Here is a 21,777-nt window from a genome sequence, read left to right as displayed (position 1 = left end):
TTGTCGTCCTTAACGTAGGAAATGCTGCTAGCTAGCTAGCCAACAGCTAGCCAACCTCTACCGAATTGAACTCCAACTACCCGGTCAACATTCCGCGTCGTTCCACAGGTAGTATCACATTTTCATTTCACTTCATTACAGTACAACGGTTTGATTTGTTTGATCGTAGCTAGCCAGCTACATAGCCGTCTTTGTATCTAAGACAATTGTGTAGTCTAGAGCGATTTTCTAGGTTAGCTTTCTAGGTTAGCTGGCCAGCTATTGTCGTTCTTCTACTGTTTGAATAGCAGCACCGTAGTAACTATTACAGTACAACGGTTTGTTTTGTTTGATCGTAGCTAGCTAGATACATAGCCGTCTTTGTATCTAAGACAATTGTGTAGCCTAGAGCGATTTTCTAGGTTAGCCAGCCAGCTATTGTCGTTCTTTTAAGTAACGGAACGCAATCAACCTTGCTAGCTAGCCAGCTAGCCCCCGAATAGCAGCACTGTAGAAACTATTACACTCGACGGAACGACTTGATTAGTGTAGTGTCAACATCGCAGCCACTACCAGCTAGCCTACTCCAGCAGTACTGTTTCATTTCAATCATTTTAGTCAATAAGATTCTTGCTACGTAAGCTTAACTTTCTGAACATTCGAGACGTGTAGTCCACTTGTCATTCCAATCTCCTTTGCATTAGCGTAGCCTCTTCTGTACCCTGTTAACTATGTGTCTATCTATCCCTGTTCTCTCCTCTCTGCACAGACCATACAAACGCTCCACACCGCGTGGCCGCGGCCACCCTAATCTGGTGGTCCCAGCGCGCACGACCCACGTGGAGTTCCTGGTCTCCGGTAGCCTCTGGAACTGCCGATCTGCGGCCAACAAGGCAGAGTTCATCTCAGCCTATGCCTCCCTCCAGTCCCTCGACTTCCTGGCACTGACGGAAACATGGATCACCACAGATAACACTGCTACTCCTACTGCTCTCTCTTCGTCCACCCACGTGTTCTCGCACACCCCGAGAGCTTCTGGTCAGCGGGGTGGTGGCACCGGGATCCTCATCTCTCCCAAGTGGTCATTCTCTCTCTCTCCCCTTACCCATCTATCTATCGCCTCCTTTGAATTCCATGCTGTCACAGTTACCAGCCCTTTCAAGCTTAACATTCTTATCATTTATCGCCCTCCAGGTTCCCTCGGAGAGTTCATCAATGAGCTTGATGCCTTGATAAGCTCCTTTCCTGAGGACGGCTCACCTCTCACAGTCCTGGGCGACTTTAACCTCCCCACGTCTACCTTTGACTCATTCCTCTCTGCCTCCTTCTTTCCACTCCTCTCCTCTTTTGACCTCACCCTCTCACCTTCCCCCCCTACTCACAAGGCAGGCAATACGCTCGACCTCATCTTTACTAGATGCTGTTCTTCCACTAACCTCACTGCAACTCCCCTCCAAGTCTCCGACCACTACCTTGTATCCTTTTCCCTCTCGCTCTCATCCAACACTTCCCACACTGCCCCTACTCGGATGGTATCGCGCCGTCCCAACCTTCGCTCTCTCTCCCCCGCTACTCTTTCCTCTTCCATCCTTTCATCTCTTCCCTCTGCTCATACCTTCTCCAACCTTTCTCCTGACTCTGCCTCCTCAACCCTCCTCTCTTCCCTTTCTGCATCCTTTGACTCTCTATGTCCCCTATCCTCCAGGCCGGCTCGGTCCTCCCCTCCCGCTCCGTGGCTCGATGACTCATTGCGAGCTCACAGAACAGAGCTCCGGGCAGCCGAGCGGAAATGGAGGAAAACCCGCCTCCCTGCGGACCTGGCATCCTTTCACTCCCTCCTCTCTACATTTTCCTCCTCTGTCTCTGCTGCTAAAGCCACTTTCTACCACTCTAAATTCCAAGCATCTGCCTCTAACCCTAGGAAGCTCTTTGCCACCTTCTCCTCCCTTCTGAATCCTCCTCCCCCTCCCCCCTCCTCCCTCTCTGCAGATGACTTCGTCAACCATTTTGAAAAGAAGGTCGACGACATCCGATCCTCGTTTGCTAAGTCAAACGACACCGCTGGTTCTGCTCACACTGCCCTACCCTGTGCTCTGACCTCTTTCTCCCCTCTCTCTCCAGATGAAATCTCGCTTCTTGTGACGGCCGGCCGCCCAACAACCTGCCCGCTCGACCCTATCCCCTCCTCTCTCCTCCAGACCATTTCCGGGGACCTTCTCCCTTACCTCACCTCGCTCATCAACTCATCCCTGACCGCTGGCTACGTCCCTTCCGTCTTCAAGAGAGCGAGAGTTGCACCCCTTCTGAAGAAACCTACACTCGATCCCTCCGATGTCAACAACTACAGACCAGTATCCCTTCTTTCTTTTCTCTCCAAAACTCTTGAACGTGCCGTCCTTGGCCAGCTCTCCCTCTATCTCTCTCAGAATGACCTTCTTGATCCAAATCAGTCAGGTTTCAAGACTAGTCATTCAACTGAGACTGCTCTTCTCTGCATCACGGAGGCGCTCCGCACTGCTAAAGCTAACTCTCTCTCCTCTGCTCTCATCCTTCTAGACCTATCGGCTGCCTTCGATACTGTGAACCATCAGATCCTCCTCTCCACCCTCTCCGAGTTGGGCATCTCCGGCGCGGCCCACGCTTGGATTGCGTCCTACCTGACAGGTCGCTCCTACCAGGTGGCGTGGCGAGAATCTGTCTCCTCGCCACGCGCTCTCACCACTGGTGTCCCCCAGGGCTCTGTTCTAGGCCCTCTCCTATTCTCGCTATACACCAAGTCACTTGGCTCTGTCATAACCTCACATGGTCTCTCCTATCATTGCTATGCAGACGACACACAATTAATCTTCTCCTTTCCCCCTTCTGATGACCAGGTGGCGAATCGCATCTCTGCATGTCTGGCAGACATATCAGTGTGGATGACGGATCACCACCTCAAGCTGAACCTCGGCAAGACGGAGCTGCTCTTCCTCCCGGGGAAGGACTGCCCGTTCCATGATCTCGCCATCACGGTTGACAACTCCATTGTGTCCTCCTCCCAGAGCGCTAAGAACCTTGGCGTGATCCTGGACAACACCCTGTCGTTCTCAACCAACATCATGGCGGTGGCCCGTTCCTGTAGGTTCATGCTCTACAACATCCGCAGAGTACGACCCTGCCTCACACAGGAAGCGGCGCAGGTCCTAATCCAGGCACTTGTCATCTCCCGTCTGGATTACTGCAACTCGCTGTTGGCTGGGCTCCCTGCCTGTGCCATTAAACCCCTACAACTCATCCAGAACGCCGCAGCCCGTCTGGTGTTCAACCTTCCCAAGTTCTCTCACGTCACCCCGCTCCTCCGCTCTCTCCACTGGCTTCCAGTTGAAGCTCGCATCCGCTACAAGACCATGGTGCTTGCCTACGGAGCTGTGAGGGGAACGGCACCGCAGTACCTCCAGGCTCTGATCAGGCCCTACACCCAAGCAAGGGCACTGCGTTCATCCACCTCTGGCCTGCTCGCCTCCCTACCATTGAGGAAGTACAGTTCCCGCTCAGCCCAGTCAAAACTGTTCGCTGCTCTGGCCCCCAATGGTGGAACAAACTCCCTCACGACGCCAGGACAGCGGAGTCAATCACCACCTTCCGGAGACACCTGAAACCCCACCTCTTCAAGGAATACCTAGGATAGGATAAGTAATCCTTCTCACCCCCCCCCCCTTAATGACTTAGATGCACTATTGTAAAGTGGCTGTTCCACTGGATGTCAGAAGGTGAATTCACCAATTTGTAAGTCGCTCTGGATAAGAGCGTCTGCTAAATGACTTAAATGTAAATGTAAATGTAACCGAAAGGTTGCAAGATCGAATCCCCGAGCTAACAAGGTAAAAATTTGTTGTTCGGCCCCTGAACAAGGCAGTTCACCCACTGTTCCTAGGCCAGTTCACCCACTGTTCTTAGGCCGTCATTGAAAATAGTTAAATAAAGGTCAAATGTATATTTCATTTTAAACCAGATCAGTCAGCCTTACCTTATAACTAAACAACCAGGGACCTAATTATACTACCATTGATAATAACTATAATAAATACACAATAATAACTTGGCTCTTTTTATTGTACCTTTATTTAACTAGGCAAGTCAGTTAAGAACAAATCTTATTTTCAATGACGGCCTAGGAACAGTGGGTTAACTGCCTGTTCAGGGGCAGAACGACAGATTTGTATCTTGTCAGCTCGGGGATATGAACTTGCAACCTTTCGGTTGCATGCTCTCATGGGATGTCGAGGGTAGAGAATGAGCAAAGCACTCCAGGAAGAGATATTCAGTGATGATTAAAAATGTTGGGAAAAATATAAGAAATGGGAAGCATTTTAGCCATTAACATTTTGTTGGTTGACAACAATCTGTAGCTTTAACAATTCCCAACCACACATATAGTTCAACAACTGCAGAGTTTTTGCCCCAGTTTTTAAGACAGTACTTACCGTCGTTATTCAGATCTCCTGTTGTCTCTTCTTCTTCCTCCTCCTCCTCCTCCTCCAATGAGACAGTAATCTCCCCCTCCTCCTTCATTCCAAAAACGGGATTCTCCTCTTTCTCCTCCTTCGGAGTAACATCCTCCTCCTCTTTTACACTGAAAGCTTCTTCCTCTTCCTTCACAGTAGCAGTCACCTCCACCTCCTTCTTTTCAAAAAGGGCATAGTCTTCCTCCTCTTCCTTCACAGTCACCTCCCCCTCATCCTTCTTCATTCCAAAAACGGCATTCTCCATCTCTTCAGTTACATCCTCCTCTTTTACTGTCACATCCTCCTCCTCTTTCACTCCAAAAACTGCATCCTCCTCTCTCTCTTCCTCCTCTTCTTTTACTGTCACATCCTCCTCCTCTTTCACTCCAAAAACTGCATCCTCCTCTCTCTCTTCCTTCTCTTCTTTTACTGTAACATCCTCCTCCTCTTTCACTCTGAACGAGTCTTCCTCTTCTTTCACTGAAACGTCTTTCTCTTCTTCTTTCACAGTACCAGTCTCACCCTCTATTTGTTTTTGTATTGTAACATCTTTCTCTTCCTCCTCCTCTTTGACGAGAGCTTCTTTCTCCGTCCAGCAGACCTCCTCATGGGTGGAGTAGCTTAGTGAGCTCATGGTCGGGGATGCTAACTTGCTAGCTAGTTAGCATTAGCAACTAATCTAATACTCGTCCTAACTTAACCAGCTAGCTAGATGACTAACAACGGAATATTTAAACGAAAGGGGTAGTAACTAACTAGACGATAAAAAATTCGTTTAAAACACAGTGGCTAATAATCACCGAAAGCGTCTGAAGAGCACCAATGTTTCAGCTTTGTTGCCTAGCAAGACACCGAGGTGGTTGTTCTTCTTCTTTAGGATTTGGTTGGCGGCTCTCATCCGGGTTTAAGGCGCGTATACCGCCACCTGCTGTACTGGTGTGAGGCCATTCACGGCCAACCAACATTCAATTCTTGATTCGGTAACACCAAGTGTAAAAGGAAAGTTTCCCTGACAACTATTAACCCATTCCACTATTTAATCGTACTCCAGGCCAACGGTCTGGGAGGACGGAACACTACCCCTGCAACTGTTCTGCAGTAAATCCTCGCAATCCAAAGTACTTCTCTGCCGCAGCCCCCCACAACCCCCTGTGACTTCCGATCCATTTCTGTAGTACAGTTGACAACCATGGCTATGAATGCTAAAAAAAAAGCCCACCTTTACTGAAGCACATATTCTTCCCATCACTCTCCCTTGGTCTCTGCCTATTCACAGGGATCCCTCACCCTGTACCCATCTTCCTCTTTACCACGCTCTTCACTGCTATCGGCATACAACACGTTCTGTCCTACTGTAACCCTGGCAACCTCAACCCGCCTTTCTCTCACCGAACACCTCCGATAGGTTGCTGACTTCTTCTTTGGGTTTACTGATTCCACTACAGGGGAATATCTATTCATATTCCGAAACCTTCAGTTATTCGAAAAGCTCTAAATCCCATGTGGGGCCTGAGAGGGAAGGACAGCGTGAGAGTCCATGCAGCTCCTCAGACGTTAAGTATTTTAATTCCCGGGAATAGTTCAAATCAAATCCAATTTTATTTGTCACATACACATGGTTAGCAGATGTTAATGCGAGTGTAGCGAAATGCTTGTGCTTCTAGTTCCGACAATGCAGTAATAACCAACAAGTAATCTAACTAACAATTCCAAAACTACTGTCTTATACACAGCGTAAGGGATAAAGAATATGTACATAAGGATATATGAATGAGTGAGTATGAGTATGTAAACAAAGTGGCATAGTTAAAGTGGCTGGTGATACATGTATTACATAAGGATGCAGTAGATGATATAGAGTACAGTATATACATATGAGATGAATAATGTAGGGTATGTAAACATTATATTAGGTAGCATTGTTTAAAGTGGCTGGTGATATATTTACATAATTTCCCATCAATTCCCATTATTAAAGTGGCTAGTGATACATGTATTACATAAGGATGCAGTAGATGATATAGAGTACAGTATATATGTATACATATGAGATGAATAATGTAGGGTATGTAAACATATAAGGTAGCATTGTTTAAAGTGGCTAGTGATATATCAGCTGCAGGAATCAACGAGGACAGTTACACGCACAGTAATAATTGGATATTAAACTGACTATCGGCAGGATATAGATGTAGGTGGTCATGGTAGCACCTTACACTGCTCATCTTAATCGGCATCGCAGTGCTGGAGACGTTAACACAGACCCGGGTTCATTCCCGGATATCAGAGGGCCATCAGGTAGCCGGATTTCAGATGTGTCCATGGAAACAGGATATCAGAGGGACATCAGGTAGCCGGATTACAGATGTGTCCATGGAAACAGGATATCAGAGGGCCATCAGTTAGCCGGATTACAGATGTGTCCATGGAAACAGGATATCAGAGGGACATCAGGTAGCCGGATTACAGATGTGTCCATGGAAACAGGATATCAGAGGGAAATCAGGTAGCCGGATTACAGATGTGTCCATGGAAACAGGATATCAGAGGGACATCAGGTAGCCGGATTACAGATGTGTCCATGGAAACAGGATATCAGAGGGACATCAGGTAGCCGGATTACAGATGTGTCCATGGAAACAGGATATCAGAGGGACATGTGGCCTGACTGAATCAGACTCATAATGATAGTTTAACCAGTTTTCTAGGCTATATAATATATTCTAGAATTAATCCATGATGTCATAATGATAATTTAACCAGTTTTCTAGGCTGTATAGTATATTCTAGAATTAATTCATGAGGTCATAATGATGGTTTAACCAGGTTTCTAGGCTATATAGTATATTCTAGAATTCATCCATGATGTCATAATGATAGTTGCTGACTTTTGCCCAACACCTGCAGCAAATGCCTCTTCCCCGTCTTCTGGCTGGGCAGAGTACTTTAGGATTTTAGTTACTGCGGTGTAACAAGGGCCGAGCCGTGCGGCCCTACCAACCCTTCTATTTCTTCGTAATGGCCCTTCGCGTGAGTTGGGTTTGTTCCTTCGTTCACGTTGTCACTCCCTTATTTTCCGGTCTAGTATGAGGTCTTGGATAGATGAGTACTTTATGTTTATAGATTCTTCCTATACTCCCCTACCTTGTCTTGTCTTCTTTTATATATCAATACCTAATAACTTGTTTTCTGTTAGCTATTATGCTCGTCAGCTAGTAGTCACTTGGAAACTAGTATTGTTATATGTATTGACTTTAATAAAGATATATTAATGTCCACACAATGAAATATTCTTTAGTGCAATAACTTTAACCTATAACCAGGGTCACTTTCTGTTCAGTGAGAGTGTCAAAGGCGTTTGCTCTCCAGATCGTTAATCTGGCCTAGTTGTCTAAGTTTCAAGCTTTTATTAAGTCACTCTGTTTTTTGTCTAATACACATTATTACAATTCAATGGTTCTACAGTTTCCTAATACATCAATAATTCTCAATCAATCCTTAATGCACTATACTATGCCAAATAATATTGCAAATATAATTAGCTTAAAACACTTCTAAAACTCTTAAAACAAAGCAAACACCCATATATTTACCTTGAAGCTCTATTCCACAAGGCTTTATTTCTTTCTGGGCTGTTTCAATCTTGCCGAACTGCGATTGCACTCCAAAGATGGAACTTGTTGCTCCCAAGAGTTCTCTACGCCTCGCTCTGTTGAGGGGTGAAGTTCTCTCTTACACAACCTTGTTCTCTTACTGTTTTTAAGTGGAGTGAGCTTCCAGTGTACAACACAATTCTTTAAGATATACCAGTCAATAGTCGCGCCTTGATGTCAAAGTAGTCAATACAAACAGAGTATAGCGAAAGTAATTTACCCGATCTGATGATTCTCTATGATGTCCAAATCATATGGGTAGAGGATCATGTCTTGGCACTGATCTCTCCTCCTTTTATACCTCTTTTAGACACTCAGTTTGGGGGAAGATGTTCGGGAGTGCAATCTATCTTAACACAGTGTGCCATTACATTATGTCCTTGCCACTTTTCTTTGCAACGTGCTCTAGATTAAGTATCACTTAGTCCAATGTTAAGTCCTTCAGCACTGATGCCCATAGGCATTCTTCCGTTGGGGCGTTGGTTTGGTAGATCTGTTCCTACCACTCCTCCTCAGTATTCCTGTAGGTTGGTTCTTGTTTAATGTCCAGTACTTATAGTTCCTGTGTATTTGGCTCCCTCTGCTGGTCACTTGCTGCTGTGGCAGTTTCTTCCCGCATTCCCCAGTCAATAGTTGGTCTTAGAGCGTAGAGGATGTGGCTCTGGATCTGGACCGGCTACTGGGGGAGGGGTCTGATCTCTTTTGGTTTTTGCTACACACCTCAAGAGTAAAAATGAACAGTTTAGGGTTCCATAGCCGCAGGCAGAACAGTTGAAACTGGAACAGCAGCAATGCCGGGTGGACTGGGGACAGCAAGGAGTCATCATGCCAGGTAGTCCTGACACATGGTCCAAGGGCTTAGGTCCTCCAAGAGAGAACGAGAGAATTGGAGAGAGCATACTTAAATTCACACAGGACACCGGATAGGACAGGAAAAGTACTCCAGATATAACATACTGACCCTAGCCCCCCGTCACAAACTACTGCAGCATAAATACTGGAGGCTGAGACAGGAGGGGTCAGGAGACACTGTGGCCCCATCCGAGGACACCCCCGGACAGGGCCAAACAGGAAGGATATAACCCCACCCACTTTGCCAAAGCTCTACACAATATTCTGCTGCTGATGCCAGAGCTCTACACAATGTTCTGCTGCTGATGCCAGATGCCATAGCAGTCTCTTTCTGATGTAAAGCAGAGGGTCACTGAGCATGTTGTGCAGGTGATGGGGGACTTCTTCTTGCAAACAACACAGCAACGCCTCCATGCTGAGCCCCTTTGGCCCTTAGGCACATCCATGTCTGCACAAATATATTTGGGCAGATGAACACTTGTGGCAGGAGCAGAAGGGACAGAGGTAGAGTAGGTAGAACGTGGTGCAGTGGTGCTGTAGCCAGCAAGCTCCTTGATGAGCTGCTCTCTGAAGGCTTTCTGTGAGAGGAAGGGCTTTCCACAGCTCTTAGCCATTTCCTTGTGTAGGATGAATGCATTCACCACAGCAATGTCGATGAAATGATAGAAGAAGGTCTTGTACCATTTCATTGTCTTGTGGAGAACATTGTAATAGCCTACTAGCGCATTTGATAGGTCCACACCTCCCATGCTCTTGTTGTAGTCCTTCACAGCAGCAGGAATGGGGACATTTTTGGTGGTCCACGCCCCAGCACCATCCTTCACACGTCTGACAACATAATTCTCATTGAAGGACTTGTGGATTGTGGAGCACATCACCACCTCTCTGGCATCCATCCACTTTACAAACAGCATGCCATCTTCACGGATCCATCGCATGGTCCCCCGATCAGCATGCTTAGGCATGTCGTTCACCTTCGTCTTCGGGAAGCCCTCCCTGGTGGTACGAATGGTGCCACAAGCCCACACTCCCCGCTTCCTAAGGTCTGCAAACAGGGCAGGGCTTGTGTAGAAGTTATCCACAAACAGTTTGTAGCCCTTCCCGAGCAGTTGAAAATCCAATAACACCATTACAGAGGCATAGCTGAGTTCCTTACCGTAAGCGAAACTGTTCTCCCCCTCGTAGACCAAGAAATTGCACGTGTAGGCACACTCAGAATCAGCCAACACAAACAGCTTGAAACCACACTTGGTTGGTTTGTTTCTCACGTACTGCTGGAGGCCAATGCTGTCCTTTGAGGCCACCATCCTCTCATTGATTGACACGTTCTGGGCTGGCTGAAAGTATGTCTTGCAGGCCTCGACAATGCTGTGGTAGAGAGGTTTGATTTTGCACAGTCTATCAAACCTCGCTGTGCCTCTCTTCTTCTCATTCTCTTCATCAACCATTGGGTCACTGATGTGAAGCGCCTGGGAGAGATCCAGAAACCTTTTGCAGGACATAACAGTCATGGGGAAAGGCAGTTGGTAGAGAGATGACGTTTTCCAGTAGTCCCTCAGGCTTTTCAGCCTCACCAGCCCCATGTAGATGACCAGAGAAAGGTAGCAGAACAAGTCTGCCGTGGATATGGGCTTCCATGCTGCCTTTTTGCCTGCTTGCTTCTTCTTCCCATACTTATTGGTGTTAGACACGAGCGACTCTACAACGGATGGGGTGAAGAACAGCTGAAAAAGCTGAAGGGGACTGTACTTAGCAGTCATGTTTAGTTGAGGTCCTGGCTTCCTTTTCGGCCTAAAAGTTGGTTGGGGTGGCTCCACATCGTCTTCTAGGACGGTGTGCCAACGCCCTTCTGTCCCTCTGTTAGCGGATGACACACTTCCCCTCTTCCTCTTCAATGCCGGTCCTCTAGAGGGGAGGAGCCCGGGAGGCGTGGAGCCGGAGACAGCAGGGGGACAGCTGGATGAACCAGCTTCACAGGGGGATGGACAAGTTGGCACTGGGGACTCCCAGTCGGAGCCACTGTGAAAGAAAATGTTCAGTTAGAATAGTTTCACATATGAGCCCTGCATCAACAGGTATAATAAACACACACATACATATAGAGTACAGGGAATATAAAGCGCTGTTCCATTTCACTTTGTTGTGGGCCTGCCTCAAATAGGCTATTTCATGTGGGGGTGGGGTGGAGCAGCAGCTGGTAGACCATGCTCTCTCTAATGTAGACTGATTGGAGGAAGCATGCTGGCTGTGTTTGCCTACATTCTACACCATACAATTAATATATTAATTAACATGACACACACACTTATACATACATATATACACACATATTATATATACATACATATATACACATACATAGGCTATGGGTCGTTCACATACATAGGCTATGGGTCGTTCACATACATACAAACAGACCCTCACTCACAATGACTAGCCAACACCGCCAGCATTCAAAAGTGACCAAAACATCAGCCAGGAAGTATAGGAACTGAGAAGTGGTCTGTGGTCCCCACCTGTAGAACCACTCCTTCATTGGAGGTGTCTTGCTAATTGCCTATAATTTCCACCTGTTGTCTATTCCATTTGCACAACAGCATGTGAAATTTGTCAATCAGTGTTGCTTCCTAAGTGGACAGTTTGATTTCACAGAAGTGTGATTGACTTGGAGTTACATTGTGTTGTTTAAGTGTTCCCTTTATTTTTTTGAGCAGTGTATATATGTACCATATACACAATCATATCAGTTCGTCTTACCTAAAAACCATATAACATAATATACACTACCGGTCAAAAGGTTTAGAACACCTACTCATTCCAGGGTTTCTCTTTATTTGTACTCTTTTCTACATTGTAGAATAATAGTGAAGACATCACAGTGGGGCAAAAAAGTATTTAGTCAGCCACCAATTGTGCAAGTTCAGATGAGGGGCCTGTAATTTGTAAACATACGTATTTATATTGTGCAAGTTCTCCCGCTTAAAAAGATGAGGCCAATACTTATTTTCCACCATAATTTGCAAATTAATTAATTAAAAATCCTACAATGTGATTTTCTGGAATTTTTCTTCTCATTTTCTCTGTCATAGTTGTAGTGTACCTATGATGAAAATTACAGGCCTCTCATCTTTTTTGGTTGGTAGATGATCGAATACTAATATCATGCAATAAAATGCAAATTAATGACTTAAAAAAATCATACAACGTGATTTTATGGATTTTTGTTTTAGGTTCCATCTCTCACAGTTGAAGTGTACTTATGATAAAAAATGACAGACCTACGTGCTTTGTAAGTAGGAAAACCTGCAAAATCGGCAATGTATCAAATACTTGTTCTCCCCACTGTATATAAATCAATAAAAAAATCTCAAATTAATATGCAACCATTTGAACAACTGCATTAGCATGAGAAGCAAAAATTATTTATTACTTACTGATCGAAAAGTGGATCTTCTTCTTCCAAAAACATTTCATCCGCGCTGGAATCAAAACTCAGATCACTCATAGAGTCCTCATCCATTCCTTTCGTGTCACTCTCAATTTCTGCAATAATATCATCAACATGTTTATACTTGGACTTTTGATTTAGCTTTTCCACTCTTAGTAGCCATGTTTAACTATTTCAGATTTGAGAAGTTTTTAGAAGAGAACGAACAGCTGTGAAACGTAAACTACAGTGCGTCCTGTTTCCTTTCACCAGAGAATGAACTCTGGTGCGCACAGCTCTAGCATGATGGCTGTTTGTCCTACAAACGGCGTTCACATACTGCTGGAAAGCCCAGCTCATTGGCTACCCGGCTAGGTTTCAAAACGATAGGTGGTCATTGGACACCACCAGGTGTTGCATAGCCAATACATAATGTAGAATGATGAAACGAGTGTCAGAGGATTGCACAGAAACCGAACTCGACCGTGTTAAACAACGTTTAGCCAATTAGATTTCATAAAATTGTTTTTTTGCTGCAAGTTGAAAGAGTCGGAACTCATGCAGAATGCTGTTTCCAACATGGACCGTGTTGGGATGTACACTACCCTTCTAAAGTTCAGGGTCACTTAGAAATGTCCTTTTGTCCATTAAAATAACATCAAATTGATCATAAATACAGTGTAGACATTGTTAATGTTGTAAATGACTATTGTAGCCCATTTATCTACACAGAGGCCCATTATTATCTACACAGAGGCCCATTATTATCTACACACAGGCCCATTATTATCTACACACAGGCCCATTATTATCTACACACAGGCCCATTATTATCTACACACAGGCCCATTATTATCTACACACAGGCCCATTATTATCTACACACAGGCCCATTATTATCTACACAGAGGCCCATTATTATCTACACAGAGGCCCATTATTATCTACACAGAGGCCCATTATTATCTACACAGAGGCCCATTATTATCTACACAGAGGCCCATTATTATCTACACAGAGGACCATTATCAGTAACCATCACTCCTGTGTTCCAATGGCACGTTGTGTTAGTTAATCCAAGTTTATCATTTTAAAAGGCTAATTGATCATTAGAAAACTATTCTGCAATTATGTTAGCACAGCTGACAACTGTTCTGATTAAAGAAGCAATAAAACTGGCCTTCTTTAGAGTAGTTGAGTATCTGGAGCATCGGCATTTGTGGGTTTGATTACAGGCTCAAAATGGCCAGAAACAAAGAACTTTATTCTAAAACTTGTCAGTCTATTCTGGTTCTGAGAAATGAAGGCTATTCCATGTGAGAAATTGCCAAGGAACTGAAGTTCTCGTACAACGCTGTGTACTACTCCTTTCACAGAACGGCACAAACTGACTCTAACCCGAATAGAAAGAGGAGTGGGAGGCCCCGGTGCACAACTGAGAAAGAGGACAAGTGCATTAGAGTGTCTAGTTTGAGAGACAGATGCTTCACAAGTCCAAAACTGGCAGCTTCATTAAATAGCACCAGCAAAACACCAGTCTCAATGTCAACAGTGAAGACGCGACTCCAGGATGCTGGCCTTCTAGGCAGAGTTCCTCTGTCCACTGTCTGTGTTCTTTTGCCCATTTTAATATTTTATTTTTATTGGCCAGTCTGAGATGTGGCTTTTTCTTTGCAACTCTGCCTAGAAGGCCGGCATCCCGGAGTCACCTTTTCACTGTTGACGTTGAGGCTGGTGTTTTGTGGGTACTATTTAATGAAGCTGCCAGTTGTGAGGCGTCTTTCTCAAACTAGACACTAATGTACTTGTACTCTTGCTCAGTTGTGCACCGGGGCCTCTGGTTGCTGATAATGGGTTTCTGTACGCCTATTTAGATATTCCATTAAAAAAAACTTTCCAGCTACAATAGTCATTTACAACATGTCTACACTGTATTGCTGATTAATTTGATGTTATTTTAATGGACAACAAATGTGCTTTTCTTTCACAAACAAGGACATTTCTAAGTGACCCCAAACTTTTCAACAGTACTGTATATATAGAAATACATGTTTAAAATGTGTACCAATCAATTGGTCAAAAGAACAGGTGACTAAGTCAAACAAGATTTTTTGTAGTCGGGGACAGCCCTACTGGTAAAAGATACCAGTCCATCTTCATATCAACTAACAGAACTCTGCTGGTTGTCCTGGTAACAGATTCCAGTGGGCAGATCTATTGTATTTGTTCAAACTAAACAACAGCACTTACTTTGATGTGTCAAATCTGATCCGTTCTTCTCTCCTCCTCTCTCAGTTCCACTCAGCCCTGTTGCTTTCCTGCAGTCCACCAGCAGCAGAGACAACTTCTTCCCCCCGGGAGAGGTACGACACTGTGACTCCGGGAGGACGGAACGGCCAGCGTTGTCCTGGTAACCATAAAGAAGGGACACAGACACATATCATTATGGATGCTGATGTCACTGTTGACATAAAGTGCTTTACAGAAACCCAGCCCACGATAGAGCAAGCTGTATGCCAGACCAGACCAAGCTGTACCATCTGGTGTTCTGATCTGGAGAGACTCTTCTCTGCCTCTTCATGGGGTTGTTGAGGCTCCCCAGAGGATCCACGATAGTCACGTCCCTCTCCTGTGTGAACAAGAACATCAAATGCTTAGCAGGACAGGAAAATGGTCCAATTAACACACTAATCAAGAGATCGTCCCTGGTAAATCATTACTGCCTCCGACCTGGCGGACTCAACAAACACACGTTTCAATTGTAGATTGTCAGAGGGTTGGAGTGTGTCCCTGGCTATCCGTCAATAAAATGTTAAAAATAAAAACAAGATGGCACCATCTGGTCTACTTAATATAAAGGAATTTGAAATGATGTATATTTAATTACATTTGAGACTTTTACTCAAGTAGTATTTTACTGGGTGATTCACTTTTACTTGAGTAATTTTCTATTGAGGTATCTTTACTTTTACAATTGCGTACTTTTCCCCCACCACTGTGATGCAAATGTTAAAGGGCCGTTCCACAAAATGGATGCCTTTTGCGTCCCTTCGACATTTTAAGTATAAATTATGCACGGTATATTATATTTTAAAAGCCTGTTATAATAGATTAAGTGCACTTTAATATAGACCACATGGAGAATTCAATAAATCAAAATTTGAAGTTCCAAAAATATATGTACCAATGGCAGATTGCCCCTTAAACAATTCCTACAGTACTGAACAACATACTAAAGTGCAGAACTTCAGTATAATGGCATTTTTTTTTTAAATACATTATTTCAACAACTGCATAGTGCCCCTGTTTATAAAACAGTACTCACTGGTGGTAATCGGATGTTCGGTCTCGTCTTCCTCTTTTATTGAGAAATCCTCCTCTTTTACTTCAAAAGGTTCTTCCTCCTTCTTGATTCTGAAAGCTCCTACCCCTTTTTCCACTTTGACAACCTCGTTCCCATATTCCTCTTTCACTGTAATATCATCCTCTTGTTTCAATGTGATCGCCTCCTTATTCATTCTTCAATCTTCTTTGCCTCCTTTCACCAGTTTCTTTCTCCGTCTAGATTAGTGAGTTTATTGCTCCGGGAGATTAGCCTAGTGCAGTATCAATGTAACACATTTGCTAATTTAACAAGCAAATTACGTTTAAGCGAACCAGTAGATAGGTAAACAGAATTATGTTCAAAACACTAAGAGTAATATACACAAGATTGGTCGAAACAGCTTCAATTTTTAGGTTTGCTAGCAAAGCACCGCGTGGGTAAACCAGGAACCTTTTGTCGCTGTTGAAGAAGCCTCCCGCCCGTCCACTAGATAATACGTCACACAAGAAGCATCACCCGAAAAAGTCATATCGCCATCTGCTGACTGGAGTGGGTAACGCAATTTGGAAAAATATGAATTACAATGTTCAGTCTGGCAAGCAATGTCATAAGAGGTCATTTAAAAATAACCAGATGTTATGTTCTTACTTCTTACAGCCAATACTTTCCTCCAGGATCGGCCTGCCTATTAGGCAGGATTAGGTGACAGATAGAATAGGGTGCCATACTCCGAGCTAAATTGACCAAGGCTCATCACGAACAACACATAACACTTAATATAATGCTGCCCAAATACAATGAAAACTTCTCTCACCCAGTGGCATATGGGTTATTTAGGTCCTGTGGGTTATTTAGGTTATTTAGGTTATTTAGGTCCTGTGGGTCCTGTGTGGCTCAGTCGGTAGAGCATGGCGCTTGCAACGCCAAGCGTCGTGGGTTCGATTCCCGCTGGGGCCACCCATATGTAAAAAAAAAAAAGTAGTGGCCCCAGCCGACTTGTAAGTCGCTTTGGACAAAAGCGTCTGCTAAATGGGATATATTTATTTATTTTTTATATTTATCTCCACAGAGGAACACTAGATCTCTGTCAGAGTGACCATCAGGTTCTCGGTAACCTCCCAGACCAAGGCCCTTCTCTCCTGATTGCTCAGTTTGGCCAGGCGGCCCGCTCTAGGAAGAGCCTTGGTGGTTCCAAACCTCTCCTTTTAAGAGCCATGGTAGACACTGTGTTCTTTGGGAACTTCAATGCGGCAGAATTATTATTTTTTTGTCTCCCTTCCCCAGATCTGTGTCGGCGCTCTACGGACAATTCCTTCCACCTCATCTCAAGGATGATCAATGGAAACAAGATGCACCTGAGCTCAATTTCGATTTGAACAGCAAAGGGTCTGAATACTTATGTAAATCAGTTATTTCTGTTTAAATATATATATATATATATACATTTGTAATCATTTCTAAAAGCCTGAATACTTTCCAAAGGCACTGTATGTATAGACATGTATTTTCCTTTGTTTTCCACTAACCCTACCACCCCTTCCCTGATTGGAGGAAACTAATGCACAACAACTATTAGGCTTCTACGTCCAGCTCATACATACTATGTACATTTTACAGACACAATGTATTATACAATAGTTATATTTAGTTTGTTTTAAATCCTATCCTTCAGTTACCCTAAACCTCTCCCATCTATTTCTGAAGACCATCCAGTCCTACCCTTCAGTTACCCTAAACCTCTCCCATCTATCTCTGAAGACCATCCAGTCCTATCCTTCAGTTACCCTAAACCTCTCCCATCTATCTCTGAAGACCATCCAGTCCTATCCTTCAGTTACCCTAAACCTCTCCCATCTATCTCTGAAGACCGTCCAGTCCTATCCTTCAGTTACCCTAAACCTCTCCCATCTATCTCTGAAGACCATCCAGTCCTATCCTTCAGTTACCCTAAACCTCTCCCATCTATCTCTGAAGACCATCCAGTCCTACCCTTCAGTTACCCTAAACCTCTCCCATCTATCTCTGAAGACCATCCAGTCCTATCCTTCAGTTACCCTAAACCTCTCCCATCTATCTCTGAAGACCATCCAGTCCTACCCTTCAGTTACCCTAAACCTCTCCCATCTATCTCTGAAGACCATCCAGTCCTATCCTTCAGTTACCCTAAACCTCTCCCATCTATATCTGAAGACCACCCAGTCCTATCCTTCAGTTACCCTAAACCTCTCCTATCTATCTCTGAAGACCACCCCTTTTGATTTCTATTTGCCATATATTTTTAACTGTGCTGTTTCACAAAAGTTATTGACCTTTATATTCTCATAGTTGCTACAGATAGTAAATTAAAAATAAACATGTTTGCTAAAAGTATTATTATATTATTGATCAATTGTCTATGACTTTTCAAATCCCCCAGTAGTGCTGTCTGCAGAGTTAGCTCCAGGTAAATGTTGCCATTCCTTGACATGTGACCAAAAACAAGCGACATAATTACAGTACTAAAACAAATTATCTAATGATTCTGTCTCTTCGCAGCTAAATCTGCAGAGAGGTTCATTGTATCCCCCATATATAGAACATTGTATTGGTTGCAATAATTTTGTATAATAATTCAAATTGAAAAATTCCAAGTTTTGAATCTTGCGTCATTCATAATTTTCTTTAACCAATGTTGGTCTTTAATGCAGGACTGACAGACAAGTGTCTTACTTTTTCCCCTTTCCACCATGTTTGTGGTAATGCTGCAATTAGTTGGTTGTAATGTTGGGTAGTGCAGACATTTCCATATATTTCTGTTGTCTGCATGTGTGACAACTCCACCAGTCCTATTTATGATATAATTTACAAAGATTATACCTTTTTTATGTATTCATTTTAAAAACATTTTTTATCAATTAGTATATTTGAGTTTAACCAGAATTGTTGTAGTATTATTTGTTCTGTCTTTTCTGGTGGGTTAAACTGAAATTAAAACCAACTTTCTATGGCTTGTATTGTAATACAGCCCGACAGGATGCTTTCATTGTGCATCTGTAAAACTCTGTGAGGGTTTTAGGTGACAAGCCAAATTTCTCGTGCCTCCTGATGTTGAAGAGGCTCTGCCGTACCAGGCGGTAATACAGCCAGACAGGATGCTTTCATTGTGCATCTGTAAAACTGTGTGAGGGTTTTAGGTGACAAGTGTTACGACTTCTAGGAGTAGTGGGTGTGGAGTCAGGCGCAGAGAGCAGAGGGTAAAGGAACACTGTGTTTATTCTGGAGAAAAGTAGGTCAAAACACCAGGCGCATACAATAGCCGGCGGGCCTCGTGCCCTTAAATAGCCCACAAACAAAACTAAACTCAAAACAGGTGTAACCAATCAGACCAAACTAACAGAAACAAAAAAAAGGGAATCGATGGCAGCTAGTAGGCCGGCGACGCCGAGCGCCGCCCGAACAGGAAGAGGCACCATCTTCGGTGGGATTCGTGGCAGCAAGCCACATTTCTTCTGCCTCCTGGTGTTGAAGAGGCTCTGTTGCGCCTTCTTCACCACAGTGTGTTCTTGGGGTCCTTTAATGCTGCAGAAGTGTTTTGGTACCCTTCCCAAGATTTGTGCCTCAACGTAATCCTGTCTCGAAGCTCTACGGGCAATTCCTTCTACCTCATGGCTTGGTTTTTGCTCCGACAGTCTCATAGCAAGGGGTCTGAATACTTACTGTTATGTAAATAAGGTATTTCTGCTTTTTATCTTTTAATAAATTAGCTACATTTTCTAAAAACCTGTTTTTACTTTTTCATATTGGGGTATTGTGTAGATGATAGAGGAATTCTAAATTCCTGTATGTTTTATTGCCAAAACCAATTCGCACTCATTTCTAATTCATTAATGAGTTGTAAGTTCATTAATTATGCATGAAGTAGATCGAGACCAGTCTTAAGAGCCAAAGGTAACAGCGTTTATTACAAGAGAGTACTAACCGCATACACATATTTCCACAGGTTATAAACTGAAAATGACGTCAGCGTTTTCTAAACGTTCTATCTATTTCCACAAGTAGAGGGGCCCTCTAGCTCTGGAGCCTTCGCGTTATCAGCACGAAGTCAAGGCCAGTCAGTATAAATCAACATTCTAGACAGTCTGGAGATGGGCCGTTCCCGCCACCTGGAGATTGTACAACTGAATGAACTAAGGAACAGACCTTCATTGTTACTAAACTCCTGACTACATTATATACAATTGGGAATGGGAGCAAGAGAGAAAATTCACATGTACAGTACATTATAGCATTTTGACTAGTCAGTTCTGATTGGAATGTATACATAATTAGTCATGTCAACCATAATTTCCTCTATCAGTAGATTGCTGATAGAGAACCAGTTCAGAATATGTCATTTTTTAAAATCCATTTATAAAATAAGGCTGTAACTTAACAAAATGTGGAAAAAGTCAAGGGGTCTGAATACTTTCCAAATGCACTGTACAAACATCACATTGAATATTCACCTCACTTTTGAAAAGCTCCATGAGGAAGAAAGGCTTCCCAGATTATCTTTTAGATGTTCTGTCTTCAGGATGTTCTAGGTTGATGGCTGTTGGAGAGGTGAGGGGCAGTTGAGTGAGCTGGGGCCTTTTATTGCCCTGCCTCTCGGAGCCTGACAGCTTGTGACATGATGAGAGAGTGAGACAGGGTCTATCTGTAAGATATTCAGTTAGGTGAATTCAACACTGACTTGCAGGCAGTGGGTTTAGAATAACTATGACCAAAAATGAATACAGATTATACCACCACCCAAAAGGGCACTTCAGAGACTGGAAGGGCAAAGGGGCATGTGCTCTACAAAGGTAGAGCCCTGTCTGTCCACCTCCTATCTGTCCTTAAACAATGTGGGCACTGCTTCATGTGGCAACAGCAACATTCACCTCAATAGTCCATATGCCGCTGGGTGAGAGAAGTTTTCCTTCATTTTGGGCACCATTATGTGAGGTGATATTATGTGTTGTTAGCAATTAGCCTTTGTCAGTTTAGCTCGGAATATGCCCACCTCTTCAATCTGTCACCTAAACCTGACTAATGGGCAGGTCAATCCTGGAGGAAAGTATTGGCTGTAAGAAGTAAGAGAAAAAATAACAACTGGTTGTTTTTAAATGATTTCTTATGACATTGCTTGCCAGAATAAACATTGTAATGGAGATTTTTCTCCAGTCTGCATTACTCACTCCAGTCAGCAGATGGCGATGTGAGTCTTTCAGGTGATGCTTCTTGCGTCTCGTGGACGGGACAGGAGGCTTCTTCAACGGTGACAAAACGCTTCTGATTCAACCAACGCGGTGGTTTGCTAGCGAACATTAAACTGAAATGTTGAAGCGTTTAAAAATAAACTTCTCCTTAAAACTTCTTAAGGCTAGGAACCCCTAGACAACATCCGCTGAAATGACAGAGCGCGAAATTCAAAAATATTTTTGGGATTATTTAACTTTCATACATTCACAAGTGTAATACACCAAATTAAACATTAACTTCTTATTAATCGTGCCCGATTTCAAAAAGGTTAAAGGTCACTTCAGGATACAGCTGTTACTCTACACTATCCCTAGATAATACAGTAATGAGAGAAAATGTATAGAATATTTATGGCTCCATAACATCTCTATCTAATTTTTTTTTTTACCTAATTCTATTTTCTCCGTTTAGGTTTCTGATTTGTCCCTGTTTGTCTGCTTTTCTCTCTAAATCACGCTGTTAATAGAAAACAACAACATTGGATGTTCTTAGTCCACAACAACACTTAAACCACATCAGGAGAACATGTTTGAAGTCTGAGAAAAATCTAAGACATTTTCATTTTTATGTGTAGATACCCTTTAATTCAAGTGTCACCAGCAAGAGCCTTGTCTGGTTAGTGGTGTCTCTGTCGCACACAAGAGCCTTGCTTGGTTAGTGGTGTCTCTGTCGCACACAAGAGCCTTGCTTGGTTAGTGGTGTCTCTGTCGCACACAAGAGCCTTGCTTGGTTAGTGGTGTCTCTGTCGCACACAAGAGCCTTGCTTGGTTAGTGGTGTCTCTGTCGCACACAAGA

At 43.7% G+C, this 21,777-nt stretch overlaps 2 protein-coding genes across 3 annotated transcripts in view; both read right to left on the bottom strand.

Annotated features, from left to right (window-relative positions):
* Window positions 1–5,324, bottom strand: part of LOC135538206 (zinc finger protein 883-like) — a 43,674-nt gene extending 38,350 nt beyond the window's left edge. For both annotated transcript variants that reach the window (XM_064964171.1, XM_064964170.1), the window contains exon 1: window positions 4,443–5,324. In XM_064964171.1, coding sequence (XP_064820243.1) covers window positions 4,443–5,097 — 655 coding nt within the window. In that variant the 5' untranslated portion in view covers window positions 5,098–5,324. The remainder of the gene's footprint in view (window positions 1–4,442) is intronic.
* Window positions 5,325–7,751: 2,427 nt separating this feature from the next.
* LOC135538204 (piggyBac transposable element-derived protein 4-like) lies at window positions 7,752–16,165 on the bottom strand. Its single transcript, XM_064964167.1, has 5 exons — window positions 15,721–16,165; window positions 14,933–15,024; window positions 14,646–14,802; window positions 12,403–12,511; window positions 7,752–10,987 (listed from the first exon to the last, which is right to left on the bottom strand). Exons 1-5 carry the CDS (start codon window positions 15,911–15,913, stop codon window positions 9,253–9,255), a joined length of 2,286 nt encoding a protein of 761 aa, XP_064820239.1. The 5' UTR covers window positions 15,914–16,165; the 3' UTR covers window positions 7,752–9,252.
* Window positions 16,166–21,777: the final 5,612 nt, after the last annotated feature.

This window comes from Oncorhynchus masou, unplaced genomic scaffold (assembly GCF_036934945.1).
Source record: "Oncorhynchus masou masou isolate Uvic2021 unplaced genomic scaffold, UVic_Omas_1.1 unplaced_scaffold_931, whole genome shotgun sequence".
NCBI classification, from domain to species: Eukaryota; Metazoa; Chordata; class Actinopteri; order Salmoniformes; family Salmonidae; genus Oncorhynchus; species Oncorhynchus masou.
The sequence above is the reverse complement of the archived record's forward strand: the minus strand, read 5'-3'. Positions and strand labels throughout refer to the sequence as shown.